This window comes from Falco punctatus (assembly GCF_963210335.1).
Source record: "Falco punctatus genome assembly, chromosome: 1".
Classification (NCBI taxonomy): domain Eukaryota; kingdom Metazoa; phylum Chordata; class Aves; order Falconiformes; family Falconidae; genus Falco; species Falco punctatus.
This window is the reverse complement of record NC_137580.1, coordinates 118,409,729-118,436,542: the sequence shown is the minus strand read 5'-3', so window position 1 is coordinate 118,436,542 and position 26,814 is coordinate 118,409,729. Positions and strand designations below refer to the sequence as shown.

The 26,814-nt window shown below is 44.6% G+C and overlaps 1 protein-coding gene across 1 annotated transcript; it reads right to left on the bottom strand.

The window, feature by feature from the left end:
• Positions 1 to 24: 24 nt before the first annotated feature.
• On the bottom strand, positions 25 to 20,949 carry LOC308069402 (myosin heavy chain, skeletal muscle, adult-like). Its single transcript, XM_080401681.1, has 39 exons — positions 20,586 to 20,949; positions 18,831 to 19,071; positions 18,599 to 18,742; positions 18,349 to 18,505; positions 17,975 to 18,002; positions 17,759 to 17,876; positions 17,573 to 17,665; positions 17,129 to 17,192; positions 16,864 to 16,962; positions 16,662 to 16,765; positions 16,449 to 16,587; positions 15,100 to 15,218; positions 14,853 to 15,002; positions 13,967 to 14,137; positions 12,908 to 13,221; positions 12,744 to 12,813; positions 12,142 to 12,229; positions 11,930 to 12,047; positions 11,632 to 11,755; positions 11,410 to 11,546; positions 11,053 to 11,308; positions 9,846 to 10,088; positions 9,455 to 9,631; positions 9,226 to 9,371; positions 9,047 to 9,137; positions 8,569 to 8,958; positions 8,204 to 8,330; positions 7,985 to 8,103; positions 7,521 to 7,717; positions 7,036 to 7,219; positions 6,784 to 6,949; positions 6,486 to 6,610; positions 5,986 to 6,294; positions 5,682 to 5,885; positions 5,263 to 5,388; positions 4,997 to 5,167; positions 4,806 to 4,910; positions 4,569 to 4,664; positions 25 to 4,132 (listed from the first exon to the last, which is right to left on the bottom strand). The coding sequence occupies exons 2-39, from the start codon at positions 19,032 to 19,034 to the stop codon at positions 3,977 to 3,979; spliced, it is 5,829 nt and encodes a 1,942-aa protein (XP_080257807.1). The 5' UTR covers positions 19,035 to 19,071; positions 20,586 to 20,949; the 3' UTR covers positions 25 to 3,976.
• Positions 20,950 to 26,814: the final 5,865 nt, after the last annotated feature.

Genomic DNA, 26,814 nt, shown 5'->3' with positions numbered 1-26,814 from the left:
GCATATCATCCTTTGTCTGAGATGTGGTTGTACTCTTCTTAGATACTGTCACAAACCATGATACAAACCCCAGTTGAAACACCCAGAATATCTCCTGACAACAGAGTAAAGTGCATACAGTTACACAGAATTCTTGTGGGCTACCTTGTATTAACTTTTTCATGCCCATTTCCCCCTCATTTCCATGAGGGTTCATTCAAAATCTCAAAGAAACCCTAGGAAAAACATCTTTTCTCTGTGTTCATCCTAAGCATTTCTTTCTTTGACTTTAGTGGTTCTGCATTGCAATGTGGAGGCATGGATATAGTCCATCTTTCCTTGAGGCCAGATTCTTGGCTACCCAAGGCAGGTGTTTTTCAGGATGGGACAAACATCTAAAAATTATTTGGAATATTGTGAATTTACATACCAAGAGAGGATAAAATTCTGAATGTTTCTAAGAGCACTTAAGGATGGGAAAACTTCCTGCCTAGCTTAAGTTCTAATACACTCTTCACTCACCGATGACTCTGCCACAAAGATTATTACATTTAGGCTTACTGTATCTAAAAGCATTACCAGCTTGCAAAGTAGTAGTGTGTCATACAAAGCCCAACGTGCAAACCTGCTCTCTCTGCTCTTCTGGGAGTGTCCCACACTCTAACCATCCTCCCAGTCCCCACCAGTACCTCTGCTTTCCCAAGCTGCACCTCCCTTCAGTGTTTTCAGGCATTTCTTTTGGCACCATGGCTCACAAGGACTTGGGGTGTGAGGGGCCACAAGGCACAGCCTGCCTGGCCCTCCTGCAGCACCAGGACAAGGCAGACATTCAGAAAACAGACATGTTTCCCAAGGTACTTTATCCAGCAAGACAGCCATTTGGGTACAAAGGCAATGGGCATGAAGTGGGTGGATCAACAGTGGGTTCACAAGAGCAGTGTGGATTCCCCTTCTGGAGTGCATGTACAGCTGTTACAGTCGTTACCAAGTGAGTTCCCTGCACCCTTCTGTTCTTATCAAGCCTCTGGCCACTGAAGCCACAATTCTGCACCTAGGAATAGCAGCTGCATGCACCATGGCCCAACTACTTGAAGATGGCTGGTGTTGTAACTAGCAAATGCTCTCACAGATGATCAAAACACCAGAGTGGAAGTCCAGGGTCAGGTACCAACTACTAGATGATGATTGCTTGCTTGCTTAATTCCTTCCTTATTTCCTTTCCCTTTCTCTCTTTTCATTCTTTTCCTATTTCTTTCTCTCAATTTCTCTCCACCCGCCCACCCCCCACCCCCCCTTCTCTCTCTCTCCTGCTTCTCTCTTGCTTTCTCTCTTTGACTTTCTGCCCTCTCATTTTCTGTTAATGGGGAGGAACACACTTTCTGTCAAGGCAAAGTTTTTGTGGCCTGAGTACATGGCCAGTAAGTACTTAGAGAACTGGAAAGCTGAATCTGGTGGTGTTGGCAAGAAGCCTCTGTAAGGAGCTTTTTTCTGCATGTCAGAAATACTTTCTCCATTTAATGTACACTCTCTCTATAAGAATGCCTCTTACAGAGCTGATGCTTTAGTGCTTAGAAGACGCACCCCACTCTTTCATGCCCATGCTGTTTAAGGTCAGAGAACTCTGTAGTCCACATACAGCAGCAGCTCTAATGGAGCTCATCAGCTGCAACTATTTTAAACCTTCTCTTAGAGATGTTACTTTATGCCTGTTATGGACCGATGTTTTCCCCAAGATCAGTTATCTGTGCATCAGCACTTACCAGGTCACAAGCAGTCTGACTCCAGAAATAGTGTGTCAGTGCAAAATGACTCCTGTCATCCAGCTAAGGTAGCAAACCACAAAGTGAGGAGAAATTAGTTTTCCTTACCCCTCCCCTTCAAATTTATTCCACTCTGATTTGAAGAAGTCTCCAATCGTGCTTTCCAGGATAGCCGGTGACAAGGCCAGGTCAGCCCAGTGCAATGTGTGGGACTTCTCTCCATTTCCCATACATGCAGTTTGAAGTAGATAACTGGTCAAAGATATTGTCATTTAAGGAATCTGCAACATTACCTTTCATCAGCTGAGCATCTGGGAACAAATTCTCAAGCCACAATTTCTTAGAGGTGGTAGGAGAGCCCCAACATTTTCAAGTGCTTCAAGTGTATGATTCTTCCACAGTCAGGTCAGGATGTTTGTTTTGGATGGTTGTTGTAATATTGTCCAAAAGGAACAGGGATTTTAGGCATCAAAATACAGTTCCCAAAGTGGCAGTATTTGCTAGTCAGTCAGCGGGTTTGGAAAGGTACCTATGGAGTCAGAAATATTTCTCCATGGTTCTGCTGAGCCACAGCTGCACTATGCTGACCTTGACATTAAGCTTTTGGGGTTGTGTGTTTGTTTGTTTAAAGAAATATGTGATTTTGTAGTAACAAAATCCTTTTGCTTCCTTTCAAGGTGTGGAAATCAATGTTTTGTCTGGAAAGAAAGAATCCCACCTATTTCTTGGAAGCGTACTGTCGGAAGGGAGAGAGGAGAGGGGTGTTTTTCCTTCTTTGGTGCCCAGATATCCCTGGCACAGATGCAGCTTTCACAGCTTCACACGTAAATATGCTGTCTCTCAAGAGCATCACTGACAGTGACACAGGAGTCCATGCAGGGTGTCAGCTTTTCCTTAAATATATTTAGCCGCTGCCTAGCAAACTACTTCCCTATTTAGTTATAACATGGGAGGATTCCTTGGGTGCAAATTCAGCATGCTTGGGAGGAGGACCTATTCCTGAATGCTGTTGCTGCAAAGACACTGACTGCTGTGGTCAGTGAAAAAGGCTCCCTTCCTGCTGTCTCCTGCCCACCTCCTCTCCAACTACTGCAGCTGCCTCCCACAGCAACTTCACAGCTCCTTGAAGTACTCCCTGGAAATGTAGCAGTGTAGAGCTAGTCGGGGACTTTAGAGACCCCCTAAGTGTCCCTGTAGTGAAAGAGAGCCTGACATCTGCTTGTAGAATCTGCCCTTAACAGCTAACGCGATGCACCAGGGTCCAGTGCTGCCAGAGGGGCTGTTCTATATTTTAAGCTGTGCTGCTGCTTCCTGTGCAGGTAATTAGGCAGTTGCCTCTGTTAAACACCTATTCCAGACAAATGAAGCACTAACGTGTCATTGTGATCTCCCGGTGGGTACAACACTCTGCTTCAGGGTGGAGGCATCAGTGCTATCCAGCCTTGCCCTCTGCTCAGACTGCACAGCCTCCTCGTGGCCCTGACAAGGATGGTGAGGTTGGGAGCCGTTCTTTCTGCCTTGAAACTCTTCCTCATGGTCAGCTTTTCCTTGTTTGTATCCTGCCCACACATTGCATTCTGATTTTGCTTGCATTGCTACCCCACATGGGATGAAAAAACAAGTCAGTGACTGTTGGCTACTTCTTTCCATCCAGTGTTTGTACAAGAAAACCCATCCTTTGCTGCCAAAGGCAGCCAGGAAGCACTGGTTGGAAGTGTGGAGCTGAGACGTTTAGTGTTCCCCTGTATCCTCAGAGTGTCAGATGAGATTTTTCATGATGTCATGTTCCCAGAGCTGATCTCATTGCTAGTTTTAGATAGTCAAACCCAGTTCCTTTTGACATGTATCCTTGTAGAGCATTGGTGTATGAATTCTCTAACAGAAAACCTAACCTGAAATAACATTTCTGTTGCTGGGAAACACTGTAGTGTAGAGCAAAAAATCTTGTTTCCTCTGGTGGCTCTAACTGTAACAGTAGCTGGAGTAGAACAGCTTCTGGATCTTACTCCAGAAAATAAATTAATTTCTGGAATTTACTCCTGAAAATAGTCAAAACTTAAGTAACTGCAGAACTGAGTTATAACAACCAAAAGCACTGCTTCTGCTGTGTATGCAGAAGAGTCTACTGTCTTTATTCTCTAGACTTAAACATGCTTTGAAGATGAGTTACAGAAGAAAGTGACGGAGAGGTTCACATTTTGTGCAGCCCTCGGGTCACTTTGCTGCCTCATGAATCCTCACTCCTCCTCTGCTATCTTCTTACTGTGAAACTCTCGGCTCTTCGCTCGGAGCTTGTTGACTTGTGACTCTGCAATGTCAGCCCGCTCCTCGGCTTCCTCCAGCTCGTGTTGGATCTTGCGGAACTTGGAGAGGTTGACATTGGACAGTTCCTCCTGTGTGGGGAGAGGGAGTTGGTGGTGAGGAGCCCAGGGCAGGGGTTTCACTCCACCTGCACCTCTCGGCCTTGCGGGGCTGTAGCTGTTCCCCGAGGGAAGGCAGAGAACTCCTACCTCCCACCTACTACTGCTTACACGTAAGTCTCACACAGACCTCCTCATCCTCCCTTACTCAGGACCCCACTGTGCCAAGATTCACCAGTACTATGTCACTCTTCAGGAGCTATTTCATCACTTGGTCTTGCCATATGTGTACTTATTCTCCCACACATTTCATGCTCATGTGCCAAGAGTGCTTATCTGGATTGACAAAGACTCTAAAAACCTTGATTATTTCTCACTGACATTTTCCTGATTTCTGGTATTCATCTCCTCAGTGCTTGTGTGATACTCACAGAAAGCAACACTTGCCTATCCTCCAAGCAATACTTACAGCCTCCTCAGCTTGTCTCTTGTAGGATTTCACCTTCATTTGCAGCTTGTCCACCAGATCCTGCAGCCTGAGAATATTCTTCCGGTCCTCCTCAGACTGGAGTGGTTGGAAAGCAGGAAACAGTGTGAATTACTGGTTCTGCACTGGATGAGGTTAACAATTCCCCTTGGGGATGGTGTGCACAAAATCTGACTTGCTGTGAGAAAACTGTCAGCTGAGGGAGGCCTCCTGCCTTACCTGGTAGGTCAGCTCCTTCACCCTCCTCTCGTACTTGCGCATGCCCTTCACGGCTTCAGCGCTGCGCTTCTGCTCAGCATCAACCTCCCCTTCCAGCTCCCGCACCTGCAACGAGAAGCCCATCTTTGGAGCTTCCCTGCTGGCTGCTAACGTGGCGTGCTCACTCATGCACAAAGAAAAGCCCCACGCACTCTGGCCTCCAGCTTCTGGATTTGCTTCTTGCCTCCCTTCAGAGCCAGCTGCTCGGCCTCATCCAGACGGTGCTGCAGGTCCTTCACCGTCTGGTCCAGGTTCTTCTTCATCCTCTCCAGGTGGGCGCTGGTGTCCTGCTCCTTCTTCAGCTCTTCTGCCATCATGGCTGCCTGATGAGAGCAAAGGGTCAAAGCCATTGTGGGGCTGGAGACCATGTGAGGGAAAATACGCCCACCATGGGCACAGAAGGGAGCCCCCAACTCACATCTGTGATGGCCTTCTTGGCCTTCTCTTCAGCATTGCGGGCTTCCTGGATCGTATCCTCCATTTCACTCTGGATTTGGGCAATGTCTGTCTCCAGCTTCTTCTTGGTGTTGATCAAGCTGGTGTTCTGTGCAAAGAGAGATGGTGAGATTTTTATCATAAAGCCTGCGATACCAAACCTACAGCCTGAGCCAAGTTTCCCCTATTCAAGCTTGCAGTTCAGACACTGGAATACTTTCTAAAATGGTTCTCTAGAAAGTGTCAGTAGTGGGTTCAGAGGATGGGCTCTCTGCATGCTTTGCCTTGTGGACAGCAGTACAGAGATCATTCGATCATTCTAGTACTGCCTATCCTCTGGAATATAGTAGCCTTCCATGTATGTTCAGTACCAGCACAACTGCTTTTGCACCGTGCCCATACCTGGGTATGGAGGAGCTGCACTCGTTCGGTGGCATCCAGAAGCTCCTGCTCAGCCACCTTCCTTGACCGCTCCGTCTGCTCCAGGGCTGCCCGCAGCTCCTCAATTTCAGCCTGCAGCAGGTTTGCTCGGCGCTCCACCATGGCCACCTGCTCCTTCAGGTCCTCCTGCGTCCTCAGAGCATCGTCCAAGTGTATCTGGGTATCCTGTAAAAGGGACAAGAGAAATGGCAAGGTGGCAGCGTGCGCTTGGGCACCAGAATTGTCAGGGACGTCATTTCTCTCCCTGTCGCTTTGCTGAACAGACCTTGAGCACAGCCTGTGTGTTTCTCAGGTTCTTTTGTGCCTCTGCAGCCACGCGGTTGGCATGGCTCAGCTGGATCTCCATTTCATTCAGGTCTCCCTCCATCTTCTTCTTCAGCCGCAGGGCCTCATTCCTGCTCCTGATCTCAGCGTCCAGGGTGCTCTGCATGGACTCCACAATTCTGAGGTGGTTCCTCTTCATCTGGTCAATCTCCTCATCTTTCTCTGCTATCTTCCTGTCAATCTCAGACTTCACCTGGTTGAGCTCAAGCTGGAGGCGCAGGATCTTCCCCTCTTCATGTTCAAGGGACGCCTGGACAAGTGGACACAAATATTGGTAATGTAAATAAGGCCACTGCTCATTTCTATGTAATTGTAGAATATTGCAGGAAATCTCAGCTGTTTACACTCCCCAGCCAAAAGAGACGGGAACAAGCATTTTTCAGCCACATTTCCCCATTGCTCATATCTTTAGTGCAGACCCCAGGGATTATGGGCGTGTACCTCAGCTTCCTCCAGGGCAGCCTGGATTTCAGATTTCTCCTGCTCAATCTGCTTCTTGACTTTCTCCAGCTCATGAATGGCCTTGCCTCCCTCTGCAATCTGCTCTGTGAGGTCAGCGATCTCCTCTGCAAGGAAGTGTGAAAAATGGCATGGTCAGTCACAGAGCTGAATGGGAACAGGCCCTGGGACACCAAGGTGACAAACATCATCTTATCAGTTCAGGCCCAAACCAGTTTAGTGTGACAAATAGAGAAACTTGTGAGAAAGTCCAGCCAGGAGCAGAGGGCCAGGGACTTACGCTGCAAGTTCTTGTTCTCACGCTTCAGCGTTTCCAGGTGGTCCAGGGACTCCTCGTAGGCATTCTTCATCTTAAACAGCTCCGTGCTGAGGGAGCGAGACTCCTTCTGGGAGGCCTCCAGCTCAGCCTGCGTTTCCTCATACTTCTGCTTCCATTCTGCCAGGATCTGAAGGGAAACGGCACGTGAGCGTGGATGTGGCAATCGGGAGGGGACGCTCTGCCCAGGAACCCCAGGGCTGGAGCCCACAAGACCTTGTCAAAGTTCTTCTGCTTCTTATCCAGAGCTGCGCAGGCAGCATTTGATCGCTCCACGTCAATCATCAGGTCCTCCACTTCATTCTGCAGCCTCTGCTTTGTCTTCTCCAGGGAGGCACATTTGGCATTCACGGCTTCAACGTGTTCCTCTGCTTCCTGCAGGCGCTGGGCCAGCTTCTTCCTGGGAAATGTAAGCACAACTCACAGTTAGCAGACAGGAACCAATGTGCTTTTCACAAAAGTGTGCTTAATCGTTTTGTAGTCTGCAGTTCACAGAGGGTGATGGTTTCATTTGTGCTGTTTTTAGCTTTTTCCTTACCAAACCATTAAACCTTCTATAGGATAAATTTTCCCACCTTTTGTTACCCTCCCCTAAAGCAAAGCCGTGACTTGTTCCTCAGAATATCCCTGTGTGTTCTCTTTCAATGTCCCCTTGGAAATCTCAGTACCCTTTTGCTTCTTTACACATTTTCACTACATACTTGGCCTCCTCCAGCTCCTCCGTGCGCTGAATAGCGTCCGTCTCGTATTTGGTTCTCCACTGGGCCACTTCGCTGTTGGCCTTGGACAGGGCGCGCTGCAGCTCCCCCTTGGCTTCCTGCTCCTCCTCGTATTGCTCCCGCAGCAGGTCACAGTCGTGGCGAGCAGACTGCAAGGCGTGGGCCAGCGCGTTCTTGGCCTTGTTAGAGAGCAGGATTGGTACAATGAATGGAAATATCCTGGGAAATCTCTTCTAATGAAGTTAAGACTGCAAACATGACTGCTGTGAGGGTGTAGGTGTTTGCAAAAAAGGACAGACGTAAGTCTAGAGGGTGAAATCCACTGTTTGTACTTTCTACATAAATAAATATCTCCCATTATATCTTGTCCTATGCAGACCCTGTCTCCACTAGGCGGTGTCGAGTTAAGAGTGTTTTCAGTGGCCAGGTGTAGGAAAATTTATCACCTTTATCTCTTCCTCTAGGTGTCTCTTGAGTTCCTCAATCTGTTGGGTGAAAGCTTGCTTGCCTCTTGACAGCTGAGAAATCAGAGCATCTTTCTCCTCCACCTGGCGTGAATATTCACCTAAGAATGCACACAGGAAATATTTTCATTGTAATTTGTGACCCAAACAAACTGATTTGGAATGTCCTCTCATTCAGCAGCACAGAGGAAGCTCTCTCACCTGACTCTGTCTGTAGACGGGCTCTTTGAGCACTGAGGTCATTGATCATGCGCTGATGCTCTTCTTCCTTTGTCTTAATCTCACTTAGTTGGTCTTCCAGAGTGCGGCACATTTTCTCCAGGTTTGCCTATGGAGATCATAGATCATGAAAGATGAGTATCTGGATGCTTTCTTAGTCTGAACAACATGATTCTCACCAGAAAAATGTGAACAGTTGTGCAAGCGATATACTGTGCATTGGCATAAGAAGGTGAGAAATACAGTTCCATGTGAAGACAGAGTTATACTGTAACATGGCCATATTTTAAAGAGACATATTAAAACATCATGTATTTTCAAGTTGTTTTCATTATATTTTTGTGTACCTTGGCTTTGGAGACAGACTCCATGTTACTGGCCAAGTCGTCAATCTCCATCTTGAGCTCACTCTTCTCCTTCTCCAGCTTCTGCTTCACTCGCTGCAGGTTGTCGATCTGCTCCCCAAGCTCAGCGGTGCTGTCCGCGTGCTTCTTGCGCAGGGCCGCAGCCGTGGCTTCGTGCTGCAGCGTGGCCTCCTCCAGGTCGCGACGCATCTTCTGAAATTCTGCCTCACGCTTCTTGTTCATCTCAATCTGAGCGGCGGTAGCCCCTCCGGCTTCTTCCAGGCGCTCGCTGATCTCCTCTAGCTCCCTCGACAGGTCAGCCCGATGCTTCTCGGCTTTTGCCCGAGACGTTCGCTCTGCCTCAATTTCCTCCTCCAGCTCCTCAATACGAGCCTGGGGAACATTAGGCACCCTTCGCACCCATGCCCTCCTCCTTCCCGACCTGAGACTGGCTGAGAGAGGGGAAGGGCCAGACACTTGCCTGCAGCTCCTTGATCTTCTTCTGTAACTGCATGCCCAGGAGCTGCTCATCCTCAATTTTGCTCTGGATCTGGCTGATTTCAAAGTCTTTCCTTTGGGCAAAGCAAACTCTGTTAGCGTCTGAGCAAAACCCCCCAAGCGCACCAGCCCCACAGTCTGGTGCCCCACAGCCACGCTTACTTCTTCAGTTTCTCATCCAGCTGCTGCTTGTCGTTCTCCAAATCCATGATGCTGTCATGGGCCAGCTTCAGGTCTCCTTCGAGTTTCCTCTTTGCTCTCTCAAGGTCCATGCGCAGTTTCTTCTCTTGCTCCAGGGACCCTTCCAGCTGAATAGAAGATAACCATCAGCGCTCTACCAGCCAGTTCTATAATCTATACCCGCCCTGTTCTTCTGGACAACCGTGCTTACATCGTCCACTTGCTGCTCCAGCTTGGTCTTAGCTTTGGTCAGTGTATTGACTTTGTCCTCCTCTGCCTGCAGGTCATCCAGTGTCTGCTGATGGGCCTCTTGGAGGGCTTTCTTCTCTTTAGTCAGCTTGGCAATGGTCTCGTCCAGGGCTGCCATCTCCTCTGTGAGGTTTTTCACCTACAAACATGAAGTAAGTGTCAAAACTGCTTAGAAAACATGTTCACTGGTGCAGTGATGTTTTCACTTTGCAATGTTTTGCCAGGTGTTTCGTTTATCCTTTCAATGCTCACACAAGGCCCAGATCAAAATTCTCCAAAGACAGCATGTCTTACGGTAGCAAGCTCGTACTCTGAGAGTCTTGTTCCATTTCCATGAAGCCCCATGTGTGTACCTTGTTTTCGGTGGCATGCTTTTCCTTCTCGACCTTGGCCAGTGTTAACTCCAGGTCATCAATATCTTTCTTGAGCTCAGAACATTCATCCTCCAGTTTCCTCTTCTTGGCTGTCAGCTCAGCATTGATTTCCTCCTCATCCTCAGCCCTTTCAGTCACCTCCTTTACTTTGGCTTCCAGCTGGATCTTGGTTTTGATGAGCTGGTCACACCTTTCCTCAGCATCAGCCAAAGCATCAGCTTCCTGGTGGGAAAATACGTGAATGGATACTTAATGTTGAAGGAACAGATGTGCATCAGTAAGACTTTTGGGATTACTTTTTGTGAAAAGGTTACTGTTCAGTTGCAGTATGAATTATAAATTTAGAACAAGTCTTTAAATCAGTTTCTTTTTTCCTGACTTTTTCATCAATATATACAGTGTGTGCCTCCACTACATTTCACCTGGCTTATTTCAGGTATGTCAGAGGGTTACTTGCATTTTATCGATGTTTTCCTTTTTGCCTTTAGAAAGTGACTGTATTTTATAATGTACCGTATTCAAATTTATGTGGAACTACTGAGAAACAGAAATAATTCCACCATCGAGAAAATATATGATACTCCCATTAGTAGATTTATACCTAGCTAATACAGTCAGTGGACACTAGAACAAGATTCATCTTTCCCTGAAATGGCCACTTCAACCTAAGGGTATTTCCTAAAGGTTGCCTAAGTTTCTGAGAGGCCACATGTTATTAGAGACAAACATATAAGGCTGGCATTAGTGTTGTGGGATGTAATGGTCATCTGTATCTTCTGGAAGCAGGGCTCAGGTGAGATACACCATGAGAAATGGCACGAGGCTCCTCATTTTGACAACTGCATTAAGGCAGAGTTGTTGGTCAACGGAATCATTGTCCCTGCTCCACTAAATACATGACACTGTCTATAATGAAACTTTATGTCATGAACTCATGTGGAGACATGTCCCTGCAGGCCTTAAGACTAAAAAAATCTTTCTTTAGCTTAAACTCTACTTCTTAATATTGAGATTGAGTGGGGAAAGTATGTGGCCTGAATTTTACCTTTAGTTACATGGTGTTCAACTTAGAATTATTTTTAAGGCAGTTTAGTGTGTAATTTGAGAGTTCTGTAGTATGCAAGAAGAGTTAGATCTTTATTTAATCATTTCCCTCACGTGAAAAAAAAGTAAAGAAGTTACTCACAGCCTGCACTTGGAGCTGCAGATCGTTTTTTTCCTGCATCAGCTTCACCATTTTCTCCTCCAGCTCCTTCCTCTTTGCCTCAGACTTTGCAAGCTCTTCCTTGGTTTTCTCAAACTCTTCCTTCATGTTGGCCATCTCCTTCTCAGACTCTGCACTCTTCAGCAAGGGCTTGATCTTGAAGAACAGCTTCATCCAAGGCCAGTGCTTCACGTTCATGAATGCACGAATGTTGTACTGGATGCAGAAGATGGACTCCCTGAAGCACAATTAAAGCGCACATTGAATATCTTCAGTATGATGAGTGCCAACAGTTTCCCCCAGGTACAGGGGCTTTAAGTGAAGCTGGGGAATGTCTACCTCCTCTCCACCATTCTCTGGTACTCCACTCTCATCAGGAAGCCCCTGCACCTGGCCTGTGTGCGGGTGATGAGCTGTGCCAGCTTCTCATCTCTCATCTCCTCCAGGAGTCCCAGCAGCCCAGCTTTGAAGAAGACCTTGAGAAAGGGAATGTTGCAGCCCGTCACTGTCAGGCAGAGCAAAGCACAGACATGCCGTGAGTGAGTCAAGGAGGGCTTGTACCTTGGTGTGGCCAAATTTGTACTGCGTGTGATCCACATCAATTGACCCAAGCAGCTTCTCAGAAGCCTTCTTGCTGTCAATGAACTGTCCCTCTGGGATAGCGCTGGCATTAAGCACCTTGTATCTGTGGAAGGAGAAAGGGAAAGACAAGGCTATTTTTCCCCAAGCAACACACACCAGCTGCTGGGCCCCACCAGCTCACAGGTAGCTATTTTTGACAACAGAGTCCAGCCTGCACGAACCTACATGAATGAACCAACGTTGAGTTTAATGGTGCTGAGAGGTGCAGTGCTCTTACCTCTGCTTGAAGTCAGCGTAGAGGACTCTGCTGGGGAAACCTTTCCTACAAATTCTGATCCCTTCCAGCACACCGTTGCATCGCAGCTGGTGAAGTACCAGTTCATGCTCCATGGCACCTAGAAATTCCGAGCACAAATGAATGCCAGAGTCTCCATTGCAGAGGGGAAGGGATGTATCAGAGGGAGTTCTCCTTCTGCTTGAGCGTCTTACCAGGTGTTTTTGTTTCATTTGGGATGATGCAACGGACAAAATGGGGGTGAGTGCTCCGTAGATTCGTCATCAGCTTGTTCAAGTTCTCCTGTGGGATTATGTATAGGGCCTTATACTAAAGAAATTACTTGTGTATACTCTGAATATAGATGCCAAGGAACTAGTGTAATGAATCTTAGAAGGAAGAAGCTTTCAAATTCAAAATTTTGCTTTAATCAAACTTGCAATGTACTTAAATATATTGTTCAATATAGTTAAATACTTTAGTCTGGAGAAAATAATATCATACTGTATAAATATTTTAACACAAGCTTTTATATGAATAATATTTCTATATACATACTGGATTCTTAAAAATATGTTTCACAAAGAGTGTAAGTGAACTTTCAAAAGAAATTCAGGTTGCTGTTGAGGATTTAGTGAAACAAATCCCCAAAATGAACAGATAATTAACAAGAAAAATCAGTGAATAACCTCTACCCATTTTATACTTGCTATAGTTTCATCATAAAAATTAGGTCATGAGAAGAATGGGAGTTTAGGTAGGTCAGATGTTAAACTACGTTCATGTCACTTTACAGATAATGAAATTCATACTTTACCCGGAAAAGAGCTGAGACTGTCTGGAAAGAAGAACCCTTCTTCTTGCCACCCTTCTTTCCACCACCACCACTAGCCTCTAAAACCAAAAAGATTATTTTAATGTTATATTTTATGTTGCATCTTTACATATCATAAAAGTTGGAAAAAAAAGATGTTAGAAAACTAGCCTGCATCTGCTCCACCATAAGAGGCAAAGAGTAAGGCCAGTGTCTTCACAGAGGATTTCTGGTACAACCCAATGACAGTTTCATTCAGGGGGTCCTTGTTCTTCTCCAGCCAGCCGGAGATGTTGTAGTCCACCGTGCCAGCATAGTGCACCAGGGAGAAGTGGGCCTCAGCCTTGCCTTTGGCAGGCTTGGGCTTCTGGAAGTTGCTGGACTTGCCCAGGTGCTGGTCATAGAGCTTGTTCTTGAAAGAGGTGTCAGTTGCCTTGGGGAACATGCACTCCTCTTCCAGGATGGAGAAGATGCCCATGGGCTGGAAGATAGTACAATAAAAAAGAGAATGCCTGCAGAATAATATAAGCATGACTTTGTCTTAAAGGGACTATAGTAAATGACAGGAAGCTGAGAAAGAAATCAATACCCTTGCCATGAAGAAAATTTCTTTCTAAAAAGTTAGCTTAAAAGATTCACCTGCTTCGCTCACACTTTGACACAGTGATTCAGGAATGTTTTCTGTTCTAAAAACTATGTTAAAATGTCACGAGGAGAAAGATCATATTTAAAAATGTTTCACAAATGTGTTCATTGTATATATACTTCAGGTTCTGTACTTTTAATCAACTCCCTAAATTATACAAAAAACCCAAGAAATCTTCAATTTCTTGCACTCAGAGTTCAGGCACTGACTGTATTGCCTTGTACTTACATTTTTTCTTAGATGCTACATAGTAAAGTATTGTCCAGATAACTATTTGTACTCTGCTTTGGGATCTGCTCTGTGATTTGTTTTTTTTTTTAAATGTCCTTTAATCAAGCAAGCAGAGATATCTTCCACACAGAGGAGGTATGTGAGGAATGATTTCCATAGTTATATGTGGACTTTTAATATCTCTAATGCATAATAAGCAATAATACAGATTAAGAGATATTCCAAAAACTGAAACTGAATCCATGAAGTTAACCATGGTAGAGACCTTTGTTTTGAATAGCATTTAGCCATTTTCAATTTAAAATAATTAGTTCCTGAAAATACATGACATTTTGAATTAAAATTTTACCTTCTCAATGAGCTCAATGCAGGCAGCCAGGTCCATCCCAAAGTCAATGAATGTCCATTCAATTCCTTCCTTCTTGTACTCCTCCTGCTCCAGCACGAACATGTGGTGGTTGAAGAACTGTTGCAGTTTCTCATTGGTGAAGTTGATGCACAACTGCTCCAGGCTGTTGAACTTCCCAGTGGGAAAAGAAACCAAGCCATTGTCAATATGCACAGTCCTTACCTTCTCAACCCTTTGTAAATCTTCCCAGTTAAAACACAACTGCATTATCAGTTGTTATCCCGCACCACAGCACGACCTATATGCAATTCCCCAGAGAAATACCTACATAATGAAAGTGATTTTTTTTTCTAGAGCAGATATCCTTAGTGAATGTCCTAAAACTCATATAAAGTACTTGGCATTTTTTTTATTCAGCCACAAAAGAGAGGTACCCTGGTCTCCAATTTTTAAATATCTGATTAAACACCTACCTTTTCATTCCTTGGTCCTTCAAAAAACATACACAACTTTAACCTGTTATGTATTTGTTGCTGGGTCTCCAAATCCTAGTTCTGCTCTGGAAGCCTTTATACAAAGTAACCACAATTATATTGGGTTCTTTTTAACCATTAACATTAGGCTCACGCTGTTAAAATATTGCAACATATAAAATTTTATTTGCTACTTTTACATAAGAAAACATAACTCTGTTCTTGTACTGATGAAGCTTCTGAGGATTTTGGTCCAAAAAAAAAAAAAAAAGGAAGGTTTTTTTTTTTTCCCCAGAAAACTGCAAATGTTAAATTAAAATCGCATGTAAAACCTTCAGAAGAATATTACTTGGAAGTCCTCTGATATAGAAGTCTCCCCCTGCAATAGCAGTCCTCAAACCTGCAAATCTTACATCAAAGATCTCAAAGCCAGCGATGTCCAGGACACCAATGAAGTACTGTCTGGGTTGTTTGGTATCCAGCTGTTGGTTGATACGAACAACCATCCACAAGAACATCTTCTCATAGACCGCCTTTGCCAGAGCACCCACTGAATTGTTCACCTAAAGCAAGGAGAAAGGTTTGGAGGTTACTATACTCAGCAGAGGAGAATCAATGGGAACCATCAAAGCATGTCCCAGGCTACCACATTTTTCCTACCTGCTGCACGGTTTGACCCTTGGTCACATACTCATTCCCAACCTTGACTCGGGGGTAGCAGAGGGCCTTGAGGAGGTCAGCTGAGTTCAGACCCATCAGGTAGGCAGCCTTGTCAGCCACTGAGTAGAAGGATAAGGAGATAGAAAAATGAAGACTAACAAGGCATGTGCATTCTGAGTTGTGAACCCTTTCCAAAGCAACTGCAATATTGATTACCCTTGTGACCAAATTCTGCTTGCTGGATCTCAGAGGAAGCATGACAGTCATTAAAATAAAAAAATCATCTTTGTTTTGAAAGCTTTTCAGAGCAGTACACCTTATTGGTATATATTGATATATCATAAATATATTGCATATATTAAAAATCTTCATAGAAGCATCTAGAAACAATGTATTAATAATTCATCCTGAAAGCTGAAGTTCATCACTTCAGTCTAGAGCTAATTGCTATGTATAAGCCAGGCAACTAAAAAACGAAGTGTTAGCAGGTTGGTTGCCTCAGTGTAATCCAAAACATGCACTTAGGTAGTTGGGCCACCTGTACTTGGCAGTAGCTGTATAAACACAGACTCGCAGAATTCCCTAAAGGGGAATGCATTCCAGAATCAGAGGCAACAATTAAGAGGTGCCCGTTTCTGAAGACTTACTGTCAGGGCAGAAAAGAAAACATATTCCTTCGCTCAGGATCAAAACCTAAAAATTCAGCCCTGAAGGTGACCATCTGAGAGCATTCTTTGAAGTAGACAAGGTTTAGTCATTTCAAACCATGTATGCAGTATATAACGTTTAAGTGATTAAGTAATCAACTGAGATGTAGAAATCTAAGTCAGTTCTTTCCTATGTAGTGTGTCTACGCTTCACTTGGACTGATGTTTAGGTAATAGTAGTATGTAGTGATGGTTATGGGTTTGAATCTCCAAAGGAGAAGAAAGAAATTGAAGGAAAGTTCCCTCAGCTGAGCAAAATTCCTAAATAACGTCATTTATGAAGGAAAAATTCTAATACTGAATTTAATGGTTCCATTTTCTTTAGAAAAGCAACTAGAAATGTATTTTCTGAAAAACCTTTCTCTTCTCAGTGGGTTTTTAATACAAGAACACTGAGCAGGCTGTGCTATCTAGAACTGTGATACTCTAGGAGAGAATTATGGACACATATGCAATTTATACTTCAAATAAAGATTAGGTAGTAATTAAAAAAAGGGTGTATTTTGGATGGCAGTTTCATACCTATATACTAGCTCACCTGAACACTTCTTTACACATTTCCACTGTTTTCTTTCTCCATCTTCCAAATACTGATTATTGATATTCTATTTCTAACAGATCAACCACAGACTTTGCTAATACCTTCTGTGCCATCGGGCTCTGCCTGCTCCTCTCGTTGTTTCTGCTTGAACTTCAGGTTCCCATAGTGCATGACAGCCCCTGTCAGCTTGTAGATGGCTGTCTTCTCATCAGCAGTGAAGCCCAGGATGTCAATGGCACTCTGCAACAGGAAAAATAAAATAAAAGCTCTGTCTGGGAGAGATGCCAATAGGTATGTTTTTAATCATTACTTACATCTGTAGCCATCAGCTCCTCCTGGTCATTAATGCTGGGAACAGTGATCTCGCCTTGGCTTACGAAGTGATAATCATATGGGTTGGTGGTGATGAGAAGCATGTCTGAAAGCAGGAAGAGGAGGACAAGCAAACTTAGTGAAACAAGTAATAATTGGAGCTGATGTTTAGCAACCTTCCTGTAAGTTCATCATTCTTCCTACCTATTAGCTCTGGCTTCTTGTTGGACATGATCTGATAGAATATGTGGTAGCTTCTTTCTGCTTTGAGCTGGAAAGTGACTCTGGACTTCTCCAACAGATCTGGAGGGAAATTTTATTTAGAAAAAAAGAAGACATGTCAAAAAAGAATATAGGGAGAAAATGGGAAGAAAAATGGGGAAGGCAGGATAGACGGTTGTGTGAAAAGGTAGTGTATGAATAGATGGGTGAACGGGTAGATTGTGAACAGTTCAGGGAAGTGTCTTACATGTTTCAATATCAGCAGAAGCTAGTTTTCCTGTAGCACCAAAGTGGATTCTGATGAACTTGCCCTTTAAAGGAATAAAAGTGTGTTAAGATCTATGTCATTAAAACATACCTGACTGTAAGAGTTTTGCTATTTACTCCACTGGACAGAAGATTTCTGCTCAGACATTTTCTTAAGAATCAGCTCTATTTCCACACTTGACATAAAGTTGTCTTTTACAGTTTTGACCATGAATATAATCAAAAGTGAGACAGATGTACGTCTTATGTATGATCAATATACAAATGGGAAGGATTGGGTGGATTTCATTAGTCATGATAAGAAAGTCATCATAAGAAAATTCGGTCTTAGTCCTGAAAAAGGTATGGCTGAAAACCAGTAAACAGTTACTGCCATACACTCCTATTTATTATTTTTCAGGAATAATTTGGTTATGCAACTTACAAAGCGTGAGGAGTTGTCGTTCCTCACGGTCTTGGCGTTTCCAAAGGCCTCCAGCAGTGGGTTGGCGCTGATGATTTGATCCTCAAGCGTTCCCTGCAGGATGAGAATTGTTGCTGCTTATCCTTTCCAAAAATCACGTCAGGAACAGCGGAAAGCATCGGTTCCAGCCAGCACCTGTTAATTTACCTGCATTTTGCCTGACTGCTGCTGCTCTTCCTTCTTCTTGTCCCCGCTCGCTGCAATTGTTGCAAAGTACTGGATGACACGCTTTGTGTTCACAGTCTTCCCGGCACCGGATTCTCCGCTGTCAACCCAAAGAGAGACACAGAGAGCGTGTGGTCAGGCAGAAGGTCCCCTGGCACCGGGCAGCCCCGCAGGGACCCGAGCAGGGGGTGTACGTACGTGATCAGGATCGACTGGTTCTCGCGATCTGTGAAAGGGACAGAGTGGAGAACAGTGCTTAAAACTCAATGAACAATACAGGAAGAATGAAACGCAGTCAGGTAAGTTTAATGTTCTCAACTCTATGCTGTCAGCTTAACTTAAAACACCAACCAAGCAGCCAAAAAACCCTCTAGAACCCCTCAGTGAGTGCAAGGGTGTCTGTAATTCAAAATAGTAGAAACAATGGGGTGAAGATAGTAAAAGAGTCACTTTTGGCATGTATGCATGAGTACCATGAAAGCTTTGAAAAAGCCTCATTTTATTACTGGGACAGAGCATGCCTTCAGAGAACTTCATGGTACAATCCCTCTGAGATAGACGGAGCCACTCACCAGTCAGCATGAACTGATAGGCGTTGTCCGAGATGGAGAAGATGTGTGGAGGGGCCTCCTGGCGCTTCTTGCCTCGGTAGGCCAACACCACCTCCGGGTTGTACACCGGCAGCCACTTGTAGGGGTTGACAGTGACGCAGAAGAGCCCCGAGTAGGTCTGCGAGGAAGGGAGACAGCACGTTGGCTCCCACTTGGCCTGGCAGAGCAGTTCCTCCCGGCTGCCCAAAGGCAGGCTGCTGCTGGTACTTACGTAGATCATCCAGGCGGCGTAACGCTCTTTGAGGTTGTACAGCACAGCGGGCTCGTGGAGGTGGGTCATCATGGCCATGTCCTCGATCTTGTCGTACTTGGGAGGGTTCATGGAGAAGATTTGATCTTCCTTCACGGTCAGGGTCTGTCAGAGGAAAGAAAGGTCCCTGAATGCCAGCTAAGAGCCCAGAGCAGGAATCAAATGCTGTTTGTAAATCTTACGGTTTACTCACTTCTCCACCTTCAGTCTTGACAGTGACTTTCCCTGTTTCTTTGCTCTGGATTGTCCCTTTCACAAAGGATTCCTTTGCATGTACCACAAAGACGGATGTCTTGGCATCGAAAGGCTTGTTCTGGGCTGCAATTCTTTCCTTTTCCGATTTTCGGAGGTAAGGAGCTGCCTCCCCAAAGATGGCCATCTCGGAATCTGATGACATGGCTGCACTTTATGGAGGGTCTCGTCAGCAGAGATCGCTGTGGAAGAGCAGATATGTTGCCCAAATATTTCAAAAAGTAAGCATTTCTTAGTAGAAGAAAAAATGAGAAATGAATGATACTACACTAATACTATTCATAGGGGATTTTGGAAGTAATTGTATATTTTTGCATAGGTATGATTCAACATATATGGAAACTTTGAAAATTATATTTTTTGAAATTTTTTGTGTTAGGGTCCACTGTATTGCATTCACATTTGAAATAATCCTTAGTATCTTATTAGTCAAGCATTTAGGCACTGTTTTGCAGAGTTAAGTACCTCAAAATTAATTTCAGCTTTTTAGGCACTCTAATTATTCCCAAGTGATACTAATTCAGAAAGATTAGAAGGCTCATACACTGGTGTCTTGAGTGGCATAGAGCATCTTAATGGCTCAGTTTCAGTCTCTAAAACATTTTTAAAATTTTATTAATGATGCAAATATTTGCTAATTTTAGTGAGTTCTTTAATACAGGCATAAATAGTTACAGTGCCTGACAAAAGAAGAGTAATGCTGTTCCAAGGCATACTGACATAGCTCCATTTCTGTTATTTTCTTTTGGGGTTTTTTTTTTCTTCTTAAATTAATATAATTTTAAAGGAAAAAAAAGGTTACATGCAAAGGTTCAAAGCTCAACTCAGGAATTTAAAAAAACAAGGATATTTAAAGCCAGTATTAATTTATCTGAAAAATTACTTTTCCAGCTTTTTTTCCCCCAGAAAATAACAATGGGCAGCTTAGACAAAAGACAAACATTTATGTATTTCTATCCTGTATAGAGATAGGTACCTAATATTTACACCACCTTTAATATTCTGTTATATTTGTACTAAAATAAGGGAGTAACATGACAATTCTTTATTTGTCCCTGAAGGAACAGGTGGTGGCTTACTGAGAAGGAGAGCTGCAGCTTCCTTTTTTTTTTTTTTTTTTTTTTTTATTAGAGAACAGGCAGAGTAGTAAGGGGAACAAATGGCAGCGTTTTACAGAGATGACAAGCAGAGTTTGTTTGCTCGTAATTGTTCTTTCTGCTCTTTAGTGATTCACAGCAAATTTTGGACAAAATAACACATCCATTCACATGCTCTGAGACAAAATGTTGAATTTTGCACTTTTTCCTACTGTGCTCATATTGGTCTAGTTCTACTGCTGTGACAGCAGAGGTGGGAAGCCAGCACGCCTCGCTCCCTCTGAGGTCCGTTACGCAGAAGTGAAGAATGTCCCCGTGGGGATTTTCTGGTCTGCCGTCAGTGGTCAGCGACCTCAAACACAGCCACTTAAAGATTGGACCAGATGGTCTTTTGATGTCCCTTCCACCTGGGCTGTTCTGTATTTCTAAGATTCACCTGAAAGCCTTACCAGCCTTGGGCACCCCCCACCACCTACTGTAATCAGTTACACTGGGTCTGAAAATACAGGGTGAAACAGTAATCATTCACTCAGCCATCTAGAAACCCCACCCAAAAGGATCTTTCTCTTTCCTCAAGAATTAGTAAATCAGGTTCTTACCTCTCGTGACACCAGCTGGGATCTTGCAGGCTGGCAGCTGGTCGGTACTGTGAAACAGAAATGGCAGCTCCCTGCTTGCTGCTGCACAGAAATCCAGAGTGAAAAGGTGCAGGTGCCTTGAAAGCAGATTTAAACCCTAAGCTGAGAAACGGACTCCCCTCCTGGAAATGAGCATCGGAGGCAGCAGGAATGCTGCGGCACATAAGGGCACCATCCCCTTCTTGCAAGCCTGCCGACCCCATACACTTACCTTGAAGCTTTCCGTGGAGACAGGGCAGACTTGTCACAGGGACATTTTATACGATCTAGTCTGCAGATGCTACAGATGCCTACTCTTTCTTCGGTCAAAAAATTTTTGGCAAAGCATTGTCTGGCAAACTGAACTAAGGGCATAATTGTCATTTGACATGACTAGATATAATTAGAAAATTTTGCTGTCTTACTGACTATATGAATGCATCTCCTATAAATAATTTGACAAGGGTGTTAAGGAGGGAATCTGGACTAGTCAAGGCACTTAGAGAACTTGGATGCAGGACTTATGGATTCTATTGCTGGCTTTCCCACTGACTCACTGTATGACCCAGGGTGGATTGCTTGGTATGTGTGTGCTGCAGCTATCCCAGCTGTACAATGGGAATGACAACATTTATCTTCCCCATATGATGGTATGAAGCTTATAAGAAATGCCAAAGAGCAATACATTAAGCAGGCCACTAAGTGGGAAATAAGTATTACTAAAAGCATTTGGAGGTTGTGTTGGTACAATTCTGAAAATAGAGGAGTAATCTGAGTCCTTCAGTGTGATAGTGCTGGTGCCTGAGAGTCATAGACATGGCAAGACGACCATCCAAGAGACAAAGATTGGGTCATGGCAATAGGAGGCTGTGGTCTAGCTGCACTGCTGGGTTGGAGTCTCAGAGAGAGATATGAGGTCACTTCTGATGTATAAAAGGCATAAATACACTCATGGACATATGCCCAGCCTTACACTTGAAATTTCAAAAAAGGGGGAGATTCTTCAAGAGGAGTTGTTTAATCTTGTGCATGAATTCATGCTAAGGGAGATATCGTAAGGTATGCTGCGATTTCTGCTAAGTAGGTCAGTGCAGCTGAACAACAGATGCTCCTTTCTTTTCTTGATGTCATAATTCATTAGCAAGTGTCCATACCGGCAATTCAGGAAAGGACCTCAGTTCTTTCTTTTGCCTTTTTTTCCAGGTCTGACCTGTCAATCTGTACCATAAATAAAACAAATTGCTGAGGTAAAGATTTGGGCCTGTGGAAATCTATGCCATCTGAATGTTCATACCACTTGTCACAAGAAGTGCTTACAGGTAGTTACATAGGCTACATATCAATCAAGGCATCTTCGATTCCTGCAGAAATTTCTGCTCTTGCGGCATTCCAGAGCTCTCCCACCATCCCAGAGCTCAGCTCACACATCCAGAAGATGACCTAGTTGAAGAGACTTGCATTCCTCAGTTTACCTATCAATATGCAGCACTTCTTTCAAATTCCTCCAACATAAACCACAGTCTCAGCCAAAGCCAGTCTCCCATGTGCATACTCCCACTGTCAAATTCACCAACTGGGAAAAAACCAAAGGTGCCTTCAGCCTTTCCTACCCACAACTCCCAGAAAGTAGTGTGTTGCACATTTACACCTTCATACAGTTCCTGCAACAACAGTTATCAACAGGTTGCTGCCTGTATCAGAGCACTAGAGGTGGTAGACAGTCCTGATACTCTGAGAAAGGGGGATTTGCTGGTAGTCCTGGACGGTGACTCATCTGGTTTTAGGGAAAGGGCACTGTTACTTGAGCTGTGTTAAATGCTGTCAGATTGAAACACGCTCTTCTGGTCGTTTACATTTGGTTATTGAAAGAGGACAGGGACACAGGACCAAGGTCAGAAAAACAAGGCATGGGATACAAAGTAATATCCAACATCAGACAGTACACTGTGCATAAAGACCTTGCTCCAAGAAGGGGTCTGACATTGCAGCACCCAGATTTTGAGTGGCTGGGCCCCAGCCTGGAACCCAAACCCAAACCTGAGGCACTGGGGTGCTATGTGGTGTCCAGCAGCCCAGTGAGTTATTGCTCCTGGCCAAGGAGGGGACAGGAGGACCTTGGCAGATCAGAGCATGGGGTTAAGAAGACCATGGGAGGAGCAGGAGTGGCTGAGACTTCTCCCAGGGTGTAAGAGCTGAGGGTTTTCTCCCATCAGACTGGGGAGGGAACTCTGGTCTCCCGCTCCCAGGGAAGCTGTAACATCAAACTGTAAAGGCAGCATCCTCTGGCAGCAACAGGTGGAGTACCAAGCAGAATGACAGAATGGTCTCCATTGGAAAGGACCTTCAAAGACCATCTAGTCCAACACCCCTGCTGCGGACAAGGACATCTTTCACTAGATTACATTGCTCAAAGCCCTATCCAACCTGACCTTGAACACTTCCAATGGTGGGGCGTCTGTGACTTCTCTGGGAAACCTGTTCCAGTGTCTCACCACCCTCATCATAAAATACTTCTTAGAATCATAGAATCATTTAGGTTAGAAAAGACCTTTAAGATCAAGTCCAACCATTAACTCAGGACTGACAAGTCCACCACTAAACCCTGTCCCTAATCCTAGATCTGCATGATTTTTAAACACCTCCAGGGTTGGTAATTCCACCACCTCCCTGGGAAGCCTGTTCCAATGTGTGACCACCTTTTCAGTGAAGACATTTTTCCTACTATACAATCCAAACCTCCCCTTGTGCAGCTTGAGTCCATTTCATCTTGTCCTGTTGCTTGTTATCTGGGAGCAGAGTGACCCCTGCCTGCTACAGCCCCTGTCAGGCAGCTGTAGGGAGCAGTCAGGTCCCCCCTGAGTCTCCTTCTCTCCAGGATGAACACCCCCAGTTCCCTCAGCTGTTCCTCATCAGACTAGTGCTCCAGGCCTTTCACTAGCTTCATTGCCCTCCCTACAGGAGAGTGATCACTGCCCTGGTCCTGCTGGCCACGCTGTCTCAGACACAAGCCAGGATGCTGTTGGCCACCTTGGCCACCTGGGCTCACTGGGGGCTCATGCCCAGCCAGCCATCAGCCAGCCCCCCCAGGCCCTTTCCCTCCGGGCAGCTTCCCAGCCCCCTGCCCCAGCCTGCAGCGCTGCTGGGGCTGCTGTGACCCACGGGCAGGACCCGGCACAGATCCAGAGCCGTGTTGAACCACCTACAATTGGCCTTGGCCCACCAGTCCAGGCTGCCCAGATCCCTCTGTAGAGCCTTCCTACCTTCAAGAGACAAACACTCATGCCCAGCTTGAAGTTATCTGCAAACTTACTGAGGGTGCACTCAATCCCCTCATCCAGATCATCAATAAAGTTATTAAACAGAACTGGCCCAAATACTTTCAACAGAAGTACAAGTGAGCCCTATTCTTCCTTCTAGTTATTTGAAATCTACCCTCCTTCAATTTAAAACCCTCACTTCTTGTCCTGTCACTACAGGTTTTTCTCCTGTTTACAGATGTTTTTCTCCATCTTTCTTATAAGGCCCATTTAAGGGGTACCAAAAAGCTGCAAGGGGGTCCACTCTAACTTTTCTCCAGGCTGAACAATCCTGAATCTCTCAGACTTTCTTCAGAAGAGAGGTGTTTCAGCTCTCAGATAATTTTTGTGGCCCTCCTCTGGACCTGCTCTAACAGGTCCATGTCTGTCTTGTGCTGGAGACCCCTCAGCTGGAAACAGTACTGCAGGTGGGGTCTCACAAGAGTAGACCAGAGGGGGAGTCTCACCTCTCTTGACCTGCTGGCCATGCTTCTTTTGATGCAGCTCAGGATCCAATTGGCTTTCTGGGCTGCAAGTGTACATTGCTGGTTCATGTCTGTTTTTTCATCCACCAATATCCCCAAGTTCTTCTCTGAGTAGCTGCTGTTGCTTTTCTGTGGGGTCCTGCTCTCAGTGGTACGTAGCAAGCCTGTCTTCTGCAGTGTTGCCAGCCTGGGACAAAGTGCCCTCAGGATGTGCCTGGATCTCCAGAGGCTATATGGAGAGTCTAGCTGAGTGTGACTTTGGGGACTGAAAATCTTTAACTTCCCAGTGGCCAATGACACAGCCAGTCTTCTCAGTAGAGCTCTTCTGGGGTTTTGCTGTTGTGTTGTCTCAGATGTGGACCCAGCTGCATCACAGGCAGGAGTGATGCACACGGCCAGGCAGCTCTGGGTGTGCAGTCAGCTGAGGGAAGGTCTGGTTTGAAAGGGAAGGGGACAGTGAGTAGCAGTGTCTTCAAGTGTTGACAGTTGCTAGCAGCGCTTTTAGCAAGTTTTGATGTAGCATCAGGTCTTTTCACTAGAGTTTAGAAACCAGGAGCCTTCTATAGAATTAGTCCCAGCCCCAGGGTAGCTTCTCAATGTGTGAGCTAGGCTGCGAGAAAGAATTCCTTACTCACTTCCTAATAGCCTCTCAGTAGTGAGATGACGTTTCCTCTAGCTGCAAACCATTAATTTTTTTTTAGTTAAAATTCAGGTGGGTTTGGTCAGTGTTCCCAGGACAATATAACTGTACTCTGTGTGCTATTCCGCAGTTATATAGCAGAAAATAACCATACCTACTTTTATGACAGTATTGCATTAAAGGTTCATGAAAGATATGCCAAATTCCCCATTTTACTTAAGGAAAAATTCAGTGTTGTGTAAATCTCTTTTCTGTGTAGTATATTATGAATATCAGGGATGGTGAATGAAATAATATTCATTAAAATTCTGAAAAAGTGAAAACACTCTATCCTTAAGCTTTGTATGCCACAGTCCTACAGTATCTATACGTAAGTATATATGGATATTCAGGTCTTAACTCTTACATTGCTTTACAAGTTTTCTGTACATGAGCAACATGCTGTTTGCCAATGTATTTCACAGTCCTAAATTCAGGTGACATCCTGTGTTGTTACAAGTAGAGTTACAGTGTTTTGTCTTTTCAAATACTCTGAATTCTCTGGAAATTTTTTTTTTTTTTTCGGTCTTCATCTTCACTTAAAAGTCTGCTTTACAGAACTATCTTTTTATGGAATTGTATTGTCATACTCAAGCAATGGGTAGTTTTCTCCACTGTGGCTGTCTTATATTGTCCAAAGACAATGGAAAAAATTCAAAGTACAAAAGGATGAAAAACTTTTGGTTAGCTTATGGAGCCTCACACAGTTTCTACACACTGAAATTGATTTGCAGGGAGTAATAGCAATTTAAACTTGATCATGTGTATGTGCCCTCAAGCACAATGTCAAGTTCAGTTGATTTTCTATCTGCAGAGAGAATATAAATGTCTGTGCTCTGCCAGGAGAGCTGAGGAAAATGCCTATGAACTGGGCTCATCCAAAATAAGAAAGCTTCTCATAAAAGAAACTGCCCCACGGTCTTTTCCAGAAGCCACATGGTCTAGTGCAGCACTGACCTATCCTCGCAGTATGACCTTGAAAGCCTTTTGGGGCTCTTTTCAGGTTACAGCAACAGCTGAGAAAAGAAGTAGCTGATTCCCACTGCTGCCAGGACCGAATGGAAACTCAGCAGGGTATGGCTGGAGATGTTAATTCCTTCTTATGTCCTCTCTCTGATACTCATGTGCCCCGCTTTTTGCCCCCATTCCCAGGGTGACATATAACTGAACCATTTTCCTTATCCCTCTCAAGTCTCCTTCTGTGTACAAGCACAGTTTCTGAGGGAAATAATACCACGTTAAACGGGCGCAGCTGAAATTTGTAGTGCAGCAGTCTTTGCTTCACAAGATCCAGGATCCACGGTAATGGAGATGGCCACAGGAGGATACATTAATAAAACTGAAGTTCTCCGGTACATTTATTCTTACCCTAACTCTGGTCCTACTGAAGAGCAGCTAATTTTTGTTCACTTAAATAGATACAGCTGGGGCAGTACTATGTGTATTGAAGAATATGGGGTTACATTTGAGGCAGTTCTATCTGTCCTATAATTGAAAGAGAAAATTCAGGGCAATTAGAAGTATCTTAATGATGTTCTGGTACCAGCACCCTCTGTCCACCTGAGCAGCAAGAAAAGCCATAGTTCCCAAAGATGAGGGAAAGTGCACTACCACCTCAGTAGCCATTGCTGTTAAACATGCTCCTGCAATGCATCCAGTGTCTTGGCAGGAATGGGAAGCTCTCTTTCTTCCAAAAGCAGGTGGTAACTCGAGAGAAAATCAGCGTTATGTCTTGGAGGAAACTTTCAACT

What these genes read in the sequence shown, in the direction of transcription:
- LOC308069402 (XM_080401681.1), bottom strand. Translation starts at nt 19,034, where the DNA reads ATGTCATCAGATTCCGAGATGGCCATCTTTGGGGAGGCAGCTCCTTAC. An exon ending in TGCAGCTCCTCCATACCCAG is followed by an intron (nt 5,389 to 5,681) that starts GTATGGGCACGG and finishes CTCTTTGCACAG; the next exon opens with AACACCAGCTTGATCAACAC. An exon ending in TCCAGAAGCTGGAGGCCAGA is followed by an intron (nt 4,911 to 4,996) that starts GTGCGTGGGGCT and finishes TTCTCGTTGCAG; the next exon opens with GTGCGGGAGCTGGAAGGGGA.